The sequence below is a fragment of the Urocampus carinirostris genome, chromosome 13 (assembly GCF_059441175.1).
Source record: "Urocampus carinirostris isolate Australia breed hairy pipefish chromosome 13, RoL_Ucar_1.0, whole genome shotgun sequence".
NCBI classification, from domain to species: domain Eukaryota; kingdom Metazoa; phylum Chordata; class Actinopteri; order Syngnathiformes; family Syngnathidae; genus Urocampus; species Urocampus carinirostris.
In genome coordinates this window covers 2,849,675-2,864,828 of record NC_142361.1, presented here as the reverse complement: position 1 = coordinate 2,864,828, position 15,154 = coordinate 2,849,675, and the positions used below count along the sequence as shown (strand labels likewise).

The following is a 15,154-nucleotide window of genomic DNA, read 5'->3' as shown; positions in this document are numbered from 1 at the left end:
TCGGTACTTTTCAAGTAAACATTATCCTAACTGTACATAGAGTACAAATGTGCTCACTATTCACGCAAATACTCATTCCGCTTTTTGCCTATACCAAGGGTCAGGAACATATGGCTCGCACCCAGGATCTGGCTCGGAGAGATACATAAAAAAGATCGTGCTAATCTTTATTGTCGTGTTACAATTGTCATACAGAAATCCCTTTTTTCAGGGGCTGCATTTTAAAAAAGTCCCTCGATAATCAAAACCCATGAAAGTAGAAACATCAACACAAAATACCAACTATAAATCTAAAACTTAAAACAAAGAACCCAGAATTGAAGTTAAATTAATGGTCTTTATTGTTGTTATCCAATAGTACAACCAAATTTGAGGGCTTCTCCTTTGAGTGTAAGAAAGCAATGTAGAGAGCGGCCAGCTAGCTGCACGCTAGCATCGGGGATCCTTGTGTCAAGCCAAGTGTCTCAGCTATAATTTATAATTATATTTATAATTTAATTTGGGATTTTGTACTTTGTTCTTTTCAGTGGCGGGCAAACAAAACCATTTTCACTCAGTCACTCACTCACACCTTCAATCTTCAATCTCTTACCCCCACCAGGAGCGTTCTACAGTGCTTTGTTGTCTCGGGGAGCCCTTCACTGAACCTGCGGGCTTCCTTCTATCGCACTTGCGCAACCACTCTCGCCTGGACTCCCCTTGCAGTAGCAAGGCAGCACGGTTAAATCCTGGAGTAAGGTAATTGTTAGATTTTGAAAGTTTATAGGACTCAGAATGCAGTCTAGCATGTACAGTGACTCCCCGTGGGGCCATGGCAATTTTTGTCCTGGTGTCAGAGGACTTGAGACGAGTATTTTTTAGCAAGACGCAGACATTCACACTGCAGCTTTTGCCAATAAACCTCTCATACATTGATATTAGTTTGGAGAAAAATGTTAACAACACCTAGCGCCTCTGTCTTCTGGGAAAACAGGTGGAAACTATTATATGAGGTAAATCTTGGTCCTCATAAATACACCTGTGTGTTCAAAATACTAAAATTTATCAATTCAGTGTCTCGCCGATATTCTGCTTATGATAAATCTATACAATTAGTTTCCCCAGGAAACGCTATTAGATGACGGTATGTACTGTAGATGTAGGATCTTAAGCCCAAGTCCGGCCCGAAATTCAGATCAGGCTGTGCCTAAAATGTCAATCATTACGTTTGGGGCCGGGCCAGGCTTCTCTCTTGCTGCCCCTTTTATTTTTTCTGGCCACCTGTCATTGTTCTTTGTGACAGTGCGTACGCTCAGTGACACAGTCAGACCCAGGCAAGCGGCACCCAGTGTCCAAGCAGACAAAATCATCCGTCTCGCGAGTCCTAACAAGTAATATAAGAAAATGTAGGTTTTCTTTGGGCTGGGTCCCTCAAATCAAGTTCATTGATCAGGTTAGTTGGGGCATTAATACCCTACGGGCTTACTTCTTTTAAGGCCTGATCTCAAGCTCTCAGCTGTGATGAGTGGAATGATTTTGCAATAATTGCCAATGCGATGTAGTTGAGGAGATCACATTGTTATTGTTATTCCACGTAGCATAATAAACGTCCAGATAATCGTCTTTTCAGAACCGTGATGCAAGTCCAGAGGTGAGGCGAGACATTACCAAACGTTTTAGGTGCTGTCTTATGGCGAATTCGTCACACCGGAATGTCCGAGAACAATCAGGGTAAACAGTACTATCTGTTTCATGTGGGGGGGGGGCAAACCCCGACCCAAAACCAGTCTGGAGAGGGATGGGCGCCATCAAGCTGTATTTCCCCAAGACACACCACAGGTAGGGGGCCCCTACAAACCAGGTGGTTAGGGTAACCATACCTAATTGTTTACGTTTATCAATCCCTTGGTCGCCAGGGCTCCACTTCCTGCTATGTGTCTTGGGCAAGCACTCACACTCCCCCACATGAAAACAGTGCTGGTTTCCATGGTTACTGGTAGCAGGATAAGCCTCCTGATCTGACTAGGAACAGCACTGTTATCATCTGTTTATCGTTTTCGGTGTACATCGTCATCCTGCTGTTCAGCATTGATGGGCAGCGGCCCCAGCGATGTCGCAGTGCACTTTGCCCCTAAAGATTTGTCGTATGCGAGTGACAATACTGATACCAAATCTTAAATCACTGAGGAATAACTTAATTAATAATGTAAAATTTTAAGTATCACATCATACAGGGTTTGTACGGACGCTTGAAATCCTTGAAAATCCTGTTGTCTTTCCAAGGCCAGGAAAAGGATTGTATTTTGAGTAAAGTGCTTGAAAATGGTTGAATTTGATGCCGTTGCCATGTTTCCTCGATAGACGACGCTTTTAAATAAATACATTTTAAAAAGTGCGTAATAATGTTGCCGATGATGGTTCCAAACCTCATTTTCGAGTCGCATTGTGATGTGTTACTGCCCCCTACTGTTGCATGTGGAGAACATGGAAACTGCATAGAAGGGCTGATAACTTCAGAACTGTGCCATTGACACGGTAACCACTCAGCTGCTGTGCCGCCCTATTCATACAATCCTTTTTTTTTTTTCATATAGAAGATGCGGGTGCAATGTTGAAGCAAAATGGCAGTATTCATGTCAGTTAATGGCAGCCCATTGACACAAAAATATCGGAGGTTATTGATAAGATCAGACAAAAATGGCACAAATTATGTGCTAGGAGTAAAGATTGCGACTTTATTTTATTGATCTAAACCTACAAAATAAAAAGATTTATTTGATCAGCACTTGATTTCTTCATTTGAAGATCCTGGAAAAAAATTAAAAATTGGCTTTGAAAGTGCTTGAAAAGTGATTGAAATCGGCCAATAATTAGGTGTATGAACCCTGATCTTACAATACGCACTGCATCACTTGAGGCGTTCATATTTTTGTTGAAAAAATACTTTGTGCTGGTGATGATGTATCCCGTGCTTTTGCAGTGTTTTACAAATCATGCTTCCGGCGATTTACGTTTATTACTTCTCCCAATTGGCCTGTGCCAACATAAATGATCTTAGAAGAGTCATACATAAACAAAACAGCAAAAGTTTATACCGTACCTGTCAACCTATTACCCTGTATTTTATACATTGTTTGAATATTTCTCATTATTTACGCCACATAGCAAATTTTGAAGAAAAAAAAACAGATCTCAATTTGCCCATCTCGGCTCTAATTTGGATCGTCTAATAAACGAAGAACAATGTTGAAAGAACTATTTATGTTGTTTATTTGGAAAATAAAATCAACTTGTTTACACAAATGTTATTTGTTTTTATTCAACATAGTCTTTTTTGCTGTAAGTAAATAAATGCCACGTTGTGTTTTTAAGGTTTATCTTTTAATAAGGGGGTGGCAATCCTAAGGTGAGCAATTGGCAGAGGTTGATATGTTATAGAGTTTATCAATCATTGCTTTTTCTTGACCTAACAATTATTCCATCAAAGTACATATTTTGGGTAATGTTTGTATTGATTTATGGCAAAAATTTAGATTATTTAGATGTCATTTACACCCCCAAGAAATCTTAATGGACACAAAATATTCTGCGTCAAATTCATCTTTCCCAAAAAAAAAAAAAAAAAAAAAACTTTTTTTTTTTCAATTTCTTCACTGGAAACGAGCATTCTTATAAAACTTGACAGTATTAATATTTAACTTCAATTTACTCAAGAGTGGTAAACGGTACATATTTAATATTCTTCTGGTGAAAGAAAAAGGTTAAACTTTTATTTTCCTGGGTATCGTGTATGTTAAGCTACAGAACATTTTTCTATAGTCCCTCAAAAAAACTTGGTAAAAAACAGCTGGATCATGGCCCCAATTTGAGACATATTGCTTCCACTGAATGAGGTAATTGACTGTTTTGTCCAATGAAACCTTTTTGGGCTTGCTGATGTTGTCCTATATATTTGTAGTTGTTTCCTGGGTGCCAACAGCCCTCACCAATACAGTCATCAGAACAGAATTCTAATGTCCTCACCAGCAATGCACTCACGCATCCATTCCCCGGGTATATCCAAGATGGCTGCTCTCAGGTGACTACCTTGTATTAATCATGTATTTACAGAATGAATAAGACAAACACAGGAAAGATTTCTTTTTCCCAAATAGTCGCGACCACTCTCCCGGTATGGCAGCGCCGTCCTTATCTGGTGTGGCTCGTTTCAACACTACCCTTCATGCCGCATCGCCTGTTGGCCTCTTCCATGGCACAGGACACTCGCCCAACAGCACCATCAATGAAGCAGTGTTGGAGCCTATTATCCCAGACTTATGCATGGAGCAGCTGTGGAACGAGACATCTGCCTGTCCCAGGTTGGAAACTGGATTTAATGTAAATGATTTATTCTTTAATGGGGTTTCAAAAGACACTTTATAGTGCAGCAGTGTTTCCCATAGAATTTTTCGAGACACTGGTGGGTGAACCTAGTGGTATAGAAAACTTAATAATATTTTAAATTGAAACGCTTCGCTCTGGTGCATTTTTAGTGCAACGTCAAGAAGGTAGATCAAGGGTCGGGAACCTTTTTGACCTAAAGAGCCACAAAAGCAAAATATTAAGATAATATTTTTGAGAGAGCCACACCATATATTTAATGAGAAAATTGAACAAAAGTTAATTCTTTAACAATTTTATTTCACTGTTAGACATTTAATTATTTAATTTGTGAAATGATAATGATACCAGAACCCGTGTACCATATAAACAAATATAATGCAGTACTTAAAATTTGTTTCTCTCCCGCAGTTAGAGTGTGGATGCTCATTTTGAATGTCATTTTTGTCCTAAATAATGGTTTCAAAACAAGGTGCAAGCAAAGTAATTTTGTAAAAATATCACAAAAAACTTCAAACAAGAATGATACCAACTTTCAGTGCAGACGGCACTGGGCAAAGAGACGGGACCTCTCACCCAATCAAATTGCTCTGAGTGCTTAGCGTGTGTTTTGGGGGGCATACAGTTTGTTCTGAGGGTTTTCATCATCAAGTGTCTCAACGGTAAAAATAAATTGTTTAATGAGCTTACATATAAAAGATTCCTTTATGAAGTACAGCTAAAATGGGGTCTGTTGATGTAACAACCTGAGTGCAAACTAGTTGAGATTGTGCCCTACATATATTGAATATATTGTCAAACTCAATTGTACCGCGGGACAAAATTCAAACCACACTTTTGATCACGGGCCGAACAGGATGAATATTTATTGAATACACTAAAACGTTTTCTTTAACATTTTAATTAAAAACTGACAGGAATATTATTCCAAAATAAACAAACTTAAACATTGAATAACTAAAAATACTTTGCGCTCCATGAAAATGTCTCCTGTCATAACTATACAAATTTGAAATATGTAAAAAAATGGAAAGATAAATAAAATTTCTGCTTTTTACTTTGGGATTTTGTTTGGTGAAAAACATCTGCTTGATCTTCATATTATTCTTTAACTCTTCATCTTTCTGTATCTTCTGCTTTGTGTACAGGTTTTTTAAGCTTATCCTAATGTTTTGTCTCGCAGTGCTGTTTTTCATTATATTCCTTAATCAGGGCCACATTAGCACATGGGTCAACCGGCAACGTCAGTAAACATATATTCTGCCTCCCATTGGTTTTGAGAGGCTCTGTTTTCAGAATCAACGCTTCTCTTAGCCATTGTAATTTACAGCTACAGAAACTTTACCCTGCTTTTCTCCATTTAGCCTTCCGTTAACTCGTGATAGATAGAAGCTCGTCCCTAGACGTGATGTCTCTTCTTTCTGACACCTAAGACTCACTGTTAATACACCTCCCAGTTTTTTTTTTTCAACTGGCTGATGTGTTGTTTGTCAGTAGATAGTTTTAAATTGGCTGTGCTCGTCAGGCTACAGCTAACTTGATAGATGCGGGAACGTTTCCAAGAAATCTTGCAGCGACAAGGCAGCTAAAGCGATGCATTATGGGACCTGTTGTTTGAGTGTTATCTACCAGGCCATTATAGTAATAATAAAGGCGCTTCGAAGTACAAGTTATTATACCTTTGAGGACACCCAAGGTCGCTGTACATGTAGTAAGACACAACAACAAAGCAAGAGGAGTGGATGTATATAAAATGATTTCACGGGCCGGATATAATTATACGCCCTGAGTTTGACACAAATGCCATAGGGTATCGATGTAGCTTTGGCTAAGCATGTAAAAACTCAGAATTGACCAAATTGCATGAGCTAAGTTTGATTTCCAAACCAGATGTACTCATGAAAAGAGCCATACATTTCTGGCATGCCGCCCCAGTATATACTGTAAATACCAGTATATGTCAGAAAGCCGTACAAAAAGACGAAATGTGGAATTTATACGTTTCTTCCAGAATGTGTAATATTTTTCAGCCCAGACAAAGTGATAAGCAGCCAGGCTTCCAAAGTATTCTTGACTTCTGACCTTTGTGAGAACCGCTACCTGTGTTTTCTGGTAGAGTCACACCAGCAACTCAGGTCATAATTAAATCAAGTTCTCAGAACATTTTTTCATTTTTATCGCAGACTGACATTCCTTTGTTTTATATGCTCCCAGATGTGTGAAATTTATGGAAACCAATGACTCGTCTCAACTAATCTTTGCCTCTGTTACCATCATTGCTGCCAAAGATGCAGAGCCTCTGCAGGTAAATGGCGATATTTTCATACATGTTATACAATCCGTACGTTTTTGACTCATTTAAACTTACTGTCGGCCAGCTTAATGCTAACTTATAACACAAAACGTCTTTGATGGTATAACAACTATTTACTTGAATCATCTATTTGGAAATTCTAATTGTCCTTTAGTGCAAAATATTTCCAAAACAAACTTGATCTCTACACTATATATTGAAGAAGTACAAACAATGAACTCCTATATTGTAGGTGATCATTATATTTATTTGTTTTTTTTCCTCACAGAATATTCACACAATGCTTGTTTTGGAGGCATGCGGCAGCCTTGTACTCTACTCAGGAATCACCCAGGTAAGTATGATGAAAACATTCTCCTGCACTAGTAATATACAGTACATTATACTGTATTGTTTTATTTTTCCTCCCCTCAAGGTTAGCAAGGTTTTTGTGCCCGGCCTGCTGCCATCTACATTTAGTCTGAGTAATCACTGTGCTGGTCTCTACACGCCCATGGCACAAGTTAGCACACCTACTAATACTAACAGTAGGCAATTGCAAAGAATAGATGAGGTAAGTGGTAATAATACTGTACTCTTTGGCCTAATATAATTGACTTATCTTACTTAATATGTGATAGAAAATAAATGACTCATTTATAAACATTGGACAACCGCTGGCATCAAAACAGTGAAGTCATAGTTAATCCAACCAAAGTACATTTGTTGTTCTTGCAACATCTGTAAATTGCAACTGCTCTCACATACATTTGACAACCAGGGTACAACATTAATCTATTCTGCGGTGGTGACTGTAAGCGGAAATTGCCGTATGGCAGGGGATAGAAATGCCTGGTAATTAGCTAATGTGTTCCAAAATCCTCGTATCCCAGACAAAAACATTAAATGGACAAAATATGATTTAGTACGTACTATTTATATGTAATATACGTGTAAATAACATATAAATAGATATGTAGTGTAAAAAAACACTAGCATCGAATTGAGCCAGATGATTAAAATACAACCGTCCTGAATATAGCGGTTTCCCACAAGTTGTAGTTCCAGGTCATCCGTTTCATGGGTAATGGATCTTGTGTTGGTGAGATAAACGCTTGGCAGGGGTAGCTTGAGAGAGTTGTTGCATAGGCTAGCTGCAGTATGCCTGACATGCGTTGCTGCTATTGCTTTCTTTTTAATAATCCACAGAGCACCTGCTGGTGATCAGTATTTCTTTGCGCTCTTCTGACTTTTCTTAAAGCCCGATTTTTATTAATGAATTTATTTTCAATGTAACAAGCTGCTAAAAGCTAGCTGTCGCCGTGCTTCGCAATTTGTTATGGTGAACAATTTGACTTGTGCGCCCCCCTTGCTGTTTGACTGACTGCATACACAAGCCTATCACAGCTGTACACACAGGCAATCACACCCACCCAACACACAAACGCTGCGGAGCATAAAGAAAGATACGTTGATATCAGTGACATTAAAGACAATTCAATTCAAAATCGGCTGTGAATCAGCAATAACCGAAGCGCGAAGTATTGGGGGTCTGTAATTGACCTTGTCCTTCAATTGGCATGAAATAAAAATAAATAATACAGATAAGCAGGGACTTGAGTTCTGCATCACCAATATGTTTTTGGAAATTACATGTCATAATGAAATCCCTAATTGTATGTCCTTAGCACAAATGCCATAACACAGTAGTCTCAAAATCGTGGCCTGCATGCCATTTGCAGCACTCAAGGTAATAGTTTGGAGGCCCTGACATAATATGAAAGCTTGATACTTACGCGGCCCGTGCGAGTTTAAAATGGATGCATCATCCATGTTAACTATTTTGGCAGCACTCAAAACGTACTCGACCTTTTTTGTGCCAAGGCAAATTTCTTTCATTAAAAAAACCCCACAGGACACCACCAGTCAGTGCTTTCTCCAGTAAAAGTAAATCCAAATGAAAGATAGCTTACGCTAGGCACACACATTTGATAATTTCCTACAGCACCGTATGACAACTTGACACCGTAAAAACTCGCGCCTATGTTTGTACGTCCGTACTTCAATATGATTGGCTACTACTTCCTGGTTAGACTGACGCAGTGCGTACACATTACAGATTTAAAGTTTCAACAATTATCTGATTCAAATAATTATTTTCTTGCAAACTGATCATAAAATATTTAATTCGAATTAATATGCGGAATGAAGGGCTGGCCGAGTGTGGAACAAGATAGTCAATGCTGTTGAACTAAATCTCAAACAACATTCGATGTATTTTGCATGTATCTTTTGGTGAGTTTCTGCCTTTGAAAACCCCATTACCCAACCTCACGCAGACCCCAGTTTCAGCAGCCCCTGGGTAAATAAAGTTTGAGACCCCTGACATAACATCTGAAAAATAATGTTAAGTGAATGGGTTTTTACAATGCTTTAATTTTCACCTAACCCTATCACTTTCTGTTACCTTCAGGCCGCCATGCCCTCTCCAGTGTCCGAGCTCCGGAGTCCAAATGTGAAGCATCATGAAGTGTCTTTTTTAGAGGACTACGCCTTCCAGCAATCTATGTCCTGCATCCATGCTCTGCGAGATCCTGTCAGCAACCGTGTTACTTTAGTAAGTCTGTGAATGTCTTCCAAATTCTGCATGTGTATGTTTTAGATTTTTTTTTTTTTTAGATACCTGTCCCAGAACGCGTATGTATGTATGTATTATGTATTGCATTTTAGTCCTTCTGATATTTTGAATAGAATAGATAAAACATTTCAAATAAATCAATTTTATGCTATTTGGTAAATATTAGAATTTACCCTCAACGTGTTTTTGTCATGATGCGCTGATAATTTTACTTATTTATGTATGCTAATCATTGCATTTAAAAAATTACTTGTATCTGTAGGAACTAAGCAACGGCACCATGATGAGAATGTCCATACCAGATATTGCTGTCTCTGAACTGGGTAAGGCATCATTATAATGTTGCATTAAAGTAGCTTTTTAAAAAAAAAATGAATGACATCATATGAGGATTATCGTAAATTAATTATCAGTGGATATTGCCTTTTTTATTCCATTATTTTTCATCTGCTCCTGTACTCATTTCCATTTATGAAAATAAGACAAAAGACACAAACTCTTGTTGTGACCATGAAATCCATATCCTATTACAATATTAAATGGCAAACAGATTATTTAATTTTTAAAACAAGCCTGACATAGCAATTAGAATTTAGCTAATGTCAACGTAATACAAGACAGACGTCATTAACATCTCACGGTGGTTACTAGTGTAATTATGCGGATGCATTGAAAACATGCTTTTGGCCAGACACACAGTTATATGGCCTCGCACTCACCCATACTTATCTAGCTGAGTCACAACAGTTAGGTTCTGGAAATTAGGTTTAAGCTTTGCCCTACATTGCTGCTATGACGTATTAAGGACGTGATTACACGGTTCACAAACATACATTTATTATCATTAAAAAAAAGAAGAAAAGTTCAGATTTTAGAGGACTTGGAGAAAACTAAACACTCCAATCTGTAACCTTGAGTTTTTGTCCACTACACAGTGAACAATGTGACACAATAATATCAGGGAGAGATGCAAAGTCTGTATGACCTACAAAAACTGTAGTACACAGGCTGGAATCAGCTATTACAGAATGATGCTGAGCAGGCGCCTCATTAATGGCATTGATTTATTATCATTAGAAAGACTGAGTGCCGCATGGTGATGCTGGCTTGGCCATAGACAAGGTGGAATACACAGATTTGTGCCTCATTGCAGTTGCCTCCTACTAGACTTGTTTTTTGTTAGTGCCCATTATTTTAAAATCAATCTTGCAGGTAAGACTGACCATAATGGAATGGCATTTATCTTCTGTGCAGCTGACCTTTTCAATTCAGAATGTTCCATGGAGATATTCTGGTTAAGGAAGAATTGGACTGATCAAAATCATTTAGCATTGTAACACTGACTATTCGCCGTTTAATTTGTCTGCTAATAGACAAAGTGTGATTATTATTGACCGTTTACTAATAAGAGGTTATTATGTTGTCCTTATGCTGGTCTTTCTCATGTTTTTATTTAGTAAAGAAATGCCTTCAGGCCATCCGTTTTATTCTGCCCAAGGAAGTTGCAATGAAGGTTTGTTGACACTTTTTATCATTTTTTTAAAATGCTTGATTTCAATTGGATTCGTGTCACCTTATTATTTGGTTTATTTGACAATACACAACTTTCAAAAATAAACAGTAAATTATTTTTTTTGCAGGGGTTATGTTCTCTGAATGTCCCGCGATAGTCAAAACCCACGAAGTAGAAACATCTCATCTCATCAGCCGTACCGCTTATCCTCATTAGGGTCGCGGGGGGGCTGGAGCCCATCCCAGCCATCTCCGGGCAGTGGGCAGGGGACATCCTGAACTGGTTGCCAGCCAATCGCAGGGCACACAGGGACAGACAACTCATTCGCTCATTCACACCTAGTGACAATTTGGACCGGCCAATTCACCTGAAATGCATGTTTTTGGAACGTGGGAGGAAACCGGAGTGCCCGGAGGAAACCCACGCAAGCACGGGGAGAACATACAAACTCCGCACAGGAAGTCTGGAGCTGGATTTGACAGGTTCCCATGACATGAACTGTGCCGCACAAGCGCTAACCACTGCGCCGCCGTGCTAAGTAGAAACATAATTTATTTATTAAATATCAGTGACACGTATACAACTGTAACAAAATAATCGAAATCTACAAATAAAAACACAGGACAAAAGAATGCATATTTATTGTCATTATACAATAGTACGAAAAATCGTAGGGCTTCTCTTTCCTATGTAGAAAAGTTATGCAGTGACAAGCAAGCTTGCTGCACGCTAGCATGGATGTTGATCCTGGCCTCCTTAATGATTAAAATACAGGATTTTTCACGAGTTGCAGCTCCATGTCATCAGTTTTATGGGTAATGGCTCTGGTGCTGCTAAGATACAGGCTCGGGTGGCTTGTAAGAGATGTTACGTAGCATAGCCCCAGTAGGCCCTAGCTGTAGCACCGCTTCTGCTTACTTTCCCGATGCCACCTCAGTCTCCTCCCGGACCCGATAACAATCCACAGAGCACCAGGTGGTTATCAGCATTTGTTTGCGCTCTTGACTTTCCTCAGAGTTACATTTATTTAATGAATTCCTCTTCAATGTACCGAGGCCCCAAAATACTTTGCAGTTAGTTTTTGGTGAACCTATTGACTTGTGCGCCTGTCTTGCTCTTTGACTCACAGCATTCACCAGCCAATCACAGTCACGCACACAGTCAGGCCCACCCAACACACACACAAAACAGCCTTCAGGGAGCTGCCCCTGTGATAGCATTTGCTGTGGGGTGTCTTCTGCAGAACACAATGCATAATGAAAATCCGCAAAGTATCGAAACAGGGAATAGTAATCTTTGATGAAGCGAGGGATTACTTTATTGGGTTCTTTCAAATTATAAGTACCAAACCTACCTAAATATTTGGCTTCTCTATTTGTAAACAGTACAACATAGACTTAACACTCTCTGCATGGCTTTCTTTCTACTAACCTTTGAAGCACTAAAATATATTTATCTGCCGTGAACACTTATTGAAAGAAAAAAACAATTTTCTTATATTTGTATTTAATATTTGCAGTTTCACCTTTCTTTTGGCTTTGACATCATTATATACTTGGAAATGGCAACTCCTAAAAATAATTGTTTACTATCAAATGTAATTACTTTCATTCACATTTTGAAAATTTGGAAATTGTTTTTGCTTTAGGTTTTGCTTAAATGGTACACCATCTACAATGCTCCGGGCGGCACCAACTCTCACAGAGAGTGGACCCTCTTTGTCACGTGTTTATTGAAGATGATGGGCTATAACACTGAGCGCCTGACCTGGACACGAAACGTGATTTTTCTTTTTTCTCCTAATTAAAACAAGAACAGCTAATTTTGAACTGAAGTATTGACTCACAATTAATTCTGACTTGAAATATTGACCCTCACATCCTCTTCTCTTCCAGATGCATTTTGAAGTGCCACTCTCACCCGTAATTGCGGCAAAGAAAGCTCGGCCTTGTGACGGAGGCTCTGATGAGGTGAAAAAAATAACAAACTGTACTTATCCAGGGGTTTTTCCAAACTCAATTTAATGATTGTCTTTGAAATTCTCATGACAAAAAAAGTTAAAACAGTAAGGGGTTCTGTCTAATACAGTTAAGATTTGTGTTTCATTTGCTTTTTTTTCACTGAACGCAAAACATAGCTGTAAAATCAGATGGAGGCTGGGAGTGCAGGGTGGTTATTTTAGTTCTCCCTTTTTGTGCATTTTAGTTAAATGCGTCACATTAAACTAGAAAACGTGTTCTTGAGCTTACAAGCAGGGTTTACACTAAAGTTTTTAGTTCCAATTTATCTTGTAGGGAGTGTTTACTCTGATTTGAAACACCCTTTATACGCATACACCAAACTACACTTCAATTAAAATGTAGAAATCAAAACAAAAATATAATTAGTCTCTAATAAATATTTGCATTTAGTGCCAAAGCTTTGAGGTACTGTTTGGCTTCTGTCAGTGATGGATAATGCACACTTTTTATAATTAAAATGATTCCTAACTACGTTCAATTTCATTCCACGCTTTGACTTTTTTGTATTCCATTTCTTTCTTTTTGTCTTCAGGGTTCGTACGGATTCTTGAAATCCTTGAAAATGCTTGAATTTTATTGTGTTTTCAAGGTCAGGAAAATGAATTAATTTTGGTTGACGTCTTTGAAATGCTTGAAATTTTTGCTACTGCCATGTTTCTTAGCAGTCTGACTATATAGACCACACAATAAATTAAGAAAAAAAGTGCGTGGAAATTACCCTGAATGCCTACTCTAGTGGCTTGTCATTATGGTGTTGTTATGTGAAGCGTCACCGCCCCCTACTCGTCACATCCAAAACTTTTTTGCCTCAGCTCCCTGAAAAGAGACGGCTTTTTCGGCTCCCAAACGGCTACTTAGATTTTTGTTTTTTTTTAATGATATATTATCAATAATGATAAAATAATCACCAAATTATTTAGTTTTTGTAATCTCATTTTTTGCAGGGGATCCCTGCAAAACACATACAATATAAAGTATTCACTGATCTACAAAAAATGGTGCAATACAAAACAATTATAGTTTTTTATACATTGAACAGATTTAAAGTAAAAAAATAACTGAAAATCTCTAAAAATGCAAAACAAAATATGAATAAAATATAAATAAATTATAATATGCAAATAATAATTACAATTTTTGTTAAAACAATTTAGACACAGATCCTATAATAAAGTATTAAAACAAGTAAAACAAAAATAAAAAGATCAGCAGTCTCTAGATTGAAAGATTTATTGCACTCAATATCATTGAAATTTATCAAAATTTAACTAGTTTTTCTGCTTTTGATGCATCCATCCATTATCCTTTATCTGCACCGCTTATCCTCAGTGGGGGAGCCAGAGCCCATCCCAGCTGTCTTTAAAATGTGGGCAGAGGACACCCAGAGCTGGTTGCAGCCAGTCACAGGGCACACAGGGATAGACCACTCACTCACTCACTCATTCACACCTCGGGACAATGAACAATATAATGTGAGTTTAATAAATATAATCGAACTTGAATGGCCCGTTTTAGCGATGGGAATACCAACTCGGGTCTTTTTCTGCTTGGCTTACTAAAAAAAACCTGCTCTTTCGGCCCCAAATGGCTCTTCAGGTTGTTTTTGTTGTTAAATCCATAAATTCCCCATTATTGTTATTATGAATTACTTAAAAAGTAAATGGAAGGAGACCAAGAGGAAGGTTGCGATTGACGTGGATGGTGTTATGAGTGCACTGCAAGAAAGAGGTCTAAATCTAGTGGAAGCTAGAGCTCTTGTTGGTGATAGGAATAAGTGGAGAGGTGTTTTAAAAGGATAGTGGGATGTTTAGACGTGTTCTGAGGGATGGGCAGGGCACTTGTATGATGCGGCAGGGGTAAACCAGTCAAGGCTGTCGGGCCCAACAGAAGATTGTGTTGTGTCACCCTGACCCGAGTGACATGGCCGCTTTCTTGTGTCCCGTTGCATCTGGAAGGACGAAAGCATGACCAATTTAGGTGTTGAGGTGCCTAACTTGTTTGGGTGTTTGGGCATTTGGGTTGGCCTTGGTCCAAAAAATTTTGTGTGTTTTTTTTGCTATTTTTTTTCCTTTTTTTTATTTTATTTTTATTTTTTTTAAAATTTTATTTACTTTGTTATTGTATGTGTTTGTCTTGCTGTCGGTCACCCCTCTTGAGGGATATAACCAAGGTAGATAAATAGATAGATAGATAGATGAAAAGGAGGGAAATAAAAGAACATTTTTTTAAAACGTTAACACTAAATAACTCAAGAAACGTAAATTACATCCATCCTTTATCTGCACTGCTCATCTTCAGTAGGGTCGCGGGGGTGCAGAAGCCCATCCCAG

General features: G+C 38.3%; 1 protein-coding gene across 1 annotated transcript in view; it reads left to right on the top strand.

Annotated features, from left to right (window-relative positions):
• Nucleotides 1-15,154, top strand: part of anapc1 (anaphase promoting complex subunit 1) — a 105,811-nt gene that overhangs the window by 10,073 nt on the left and 80,584 nt on the right. Inside the window, exons 9-20 of the mRNA XM_088350915.1 lie at nt 602-738; nt 3,938-4,057; nt 4,134-4,337; nt 6,390-6,494; nt 6,574-6,664; nt 6,942-7,007; nt 7,089-7,226; nt 9,126-9,269; nt 9,553-9,613; nt 10,748-10,803; nt 12,452-12,583; nt 12,699-12,773. Of these exons, the coding sequence (XP_088207041.1) occupies nt 602-738; nt 3,938-4,057; nt 4,134-4,337; nt 6,390-6,494; nt 6,574-6,664; nt 6,942-7,007; nt 7,089-7,226; nt 9,126-9,269; nt 9,553-9,613; nt 10,748-10,803; nt 12,452-12,583; nt 12,699-12,773 (1,329 nt within the window). The remainder of the gene's footprint in view (nt 1-601; nt 739-3,937; nt 4,058-4,133; nt 4,338-6,389; nt 6,495-6,573; nt 6,665-6,941; nt 7,008-7,088; nt 7,227-9,125; nt 9,270-9,552; nt 9,614-10,747; nt 10,804-12,451; nt 12,584-12,698; nt 12,774-15,154) is intronic.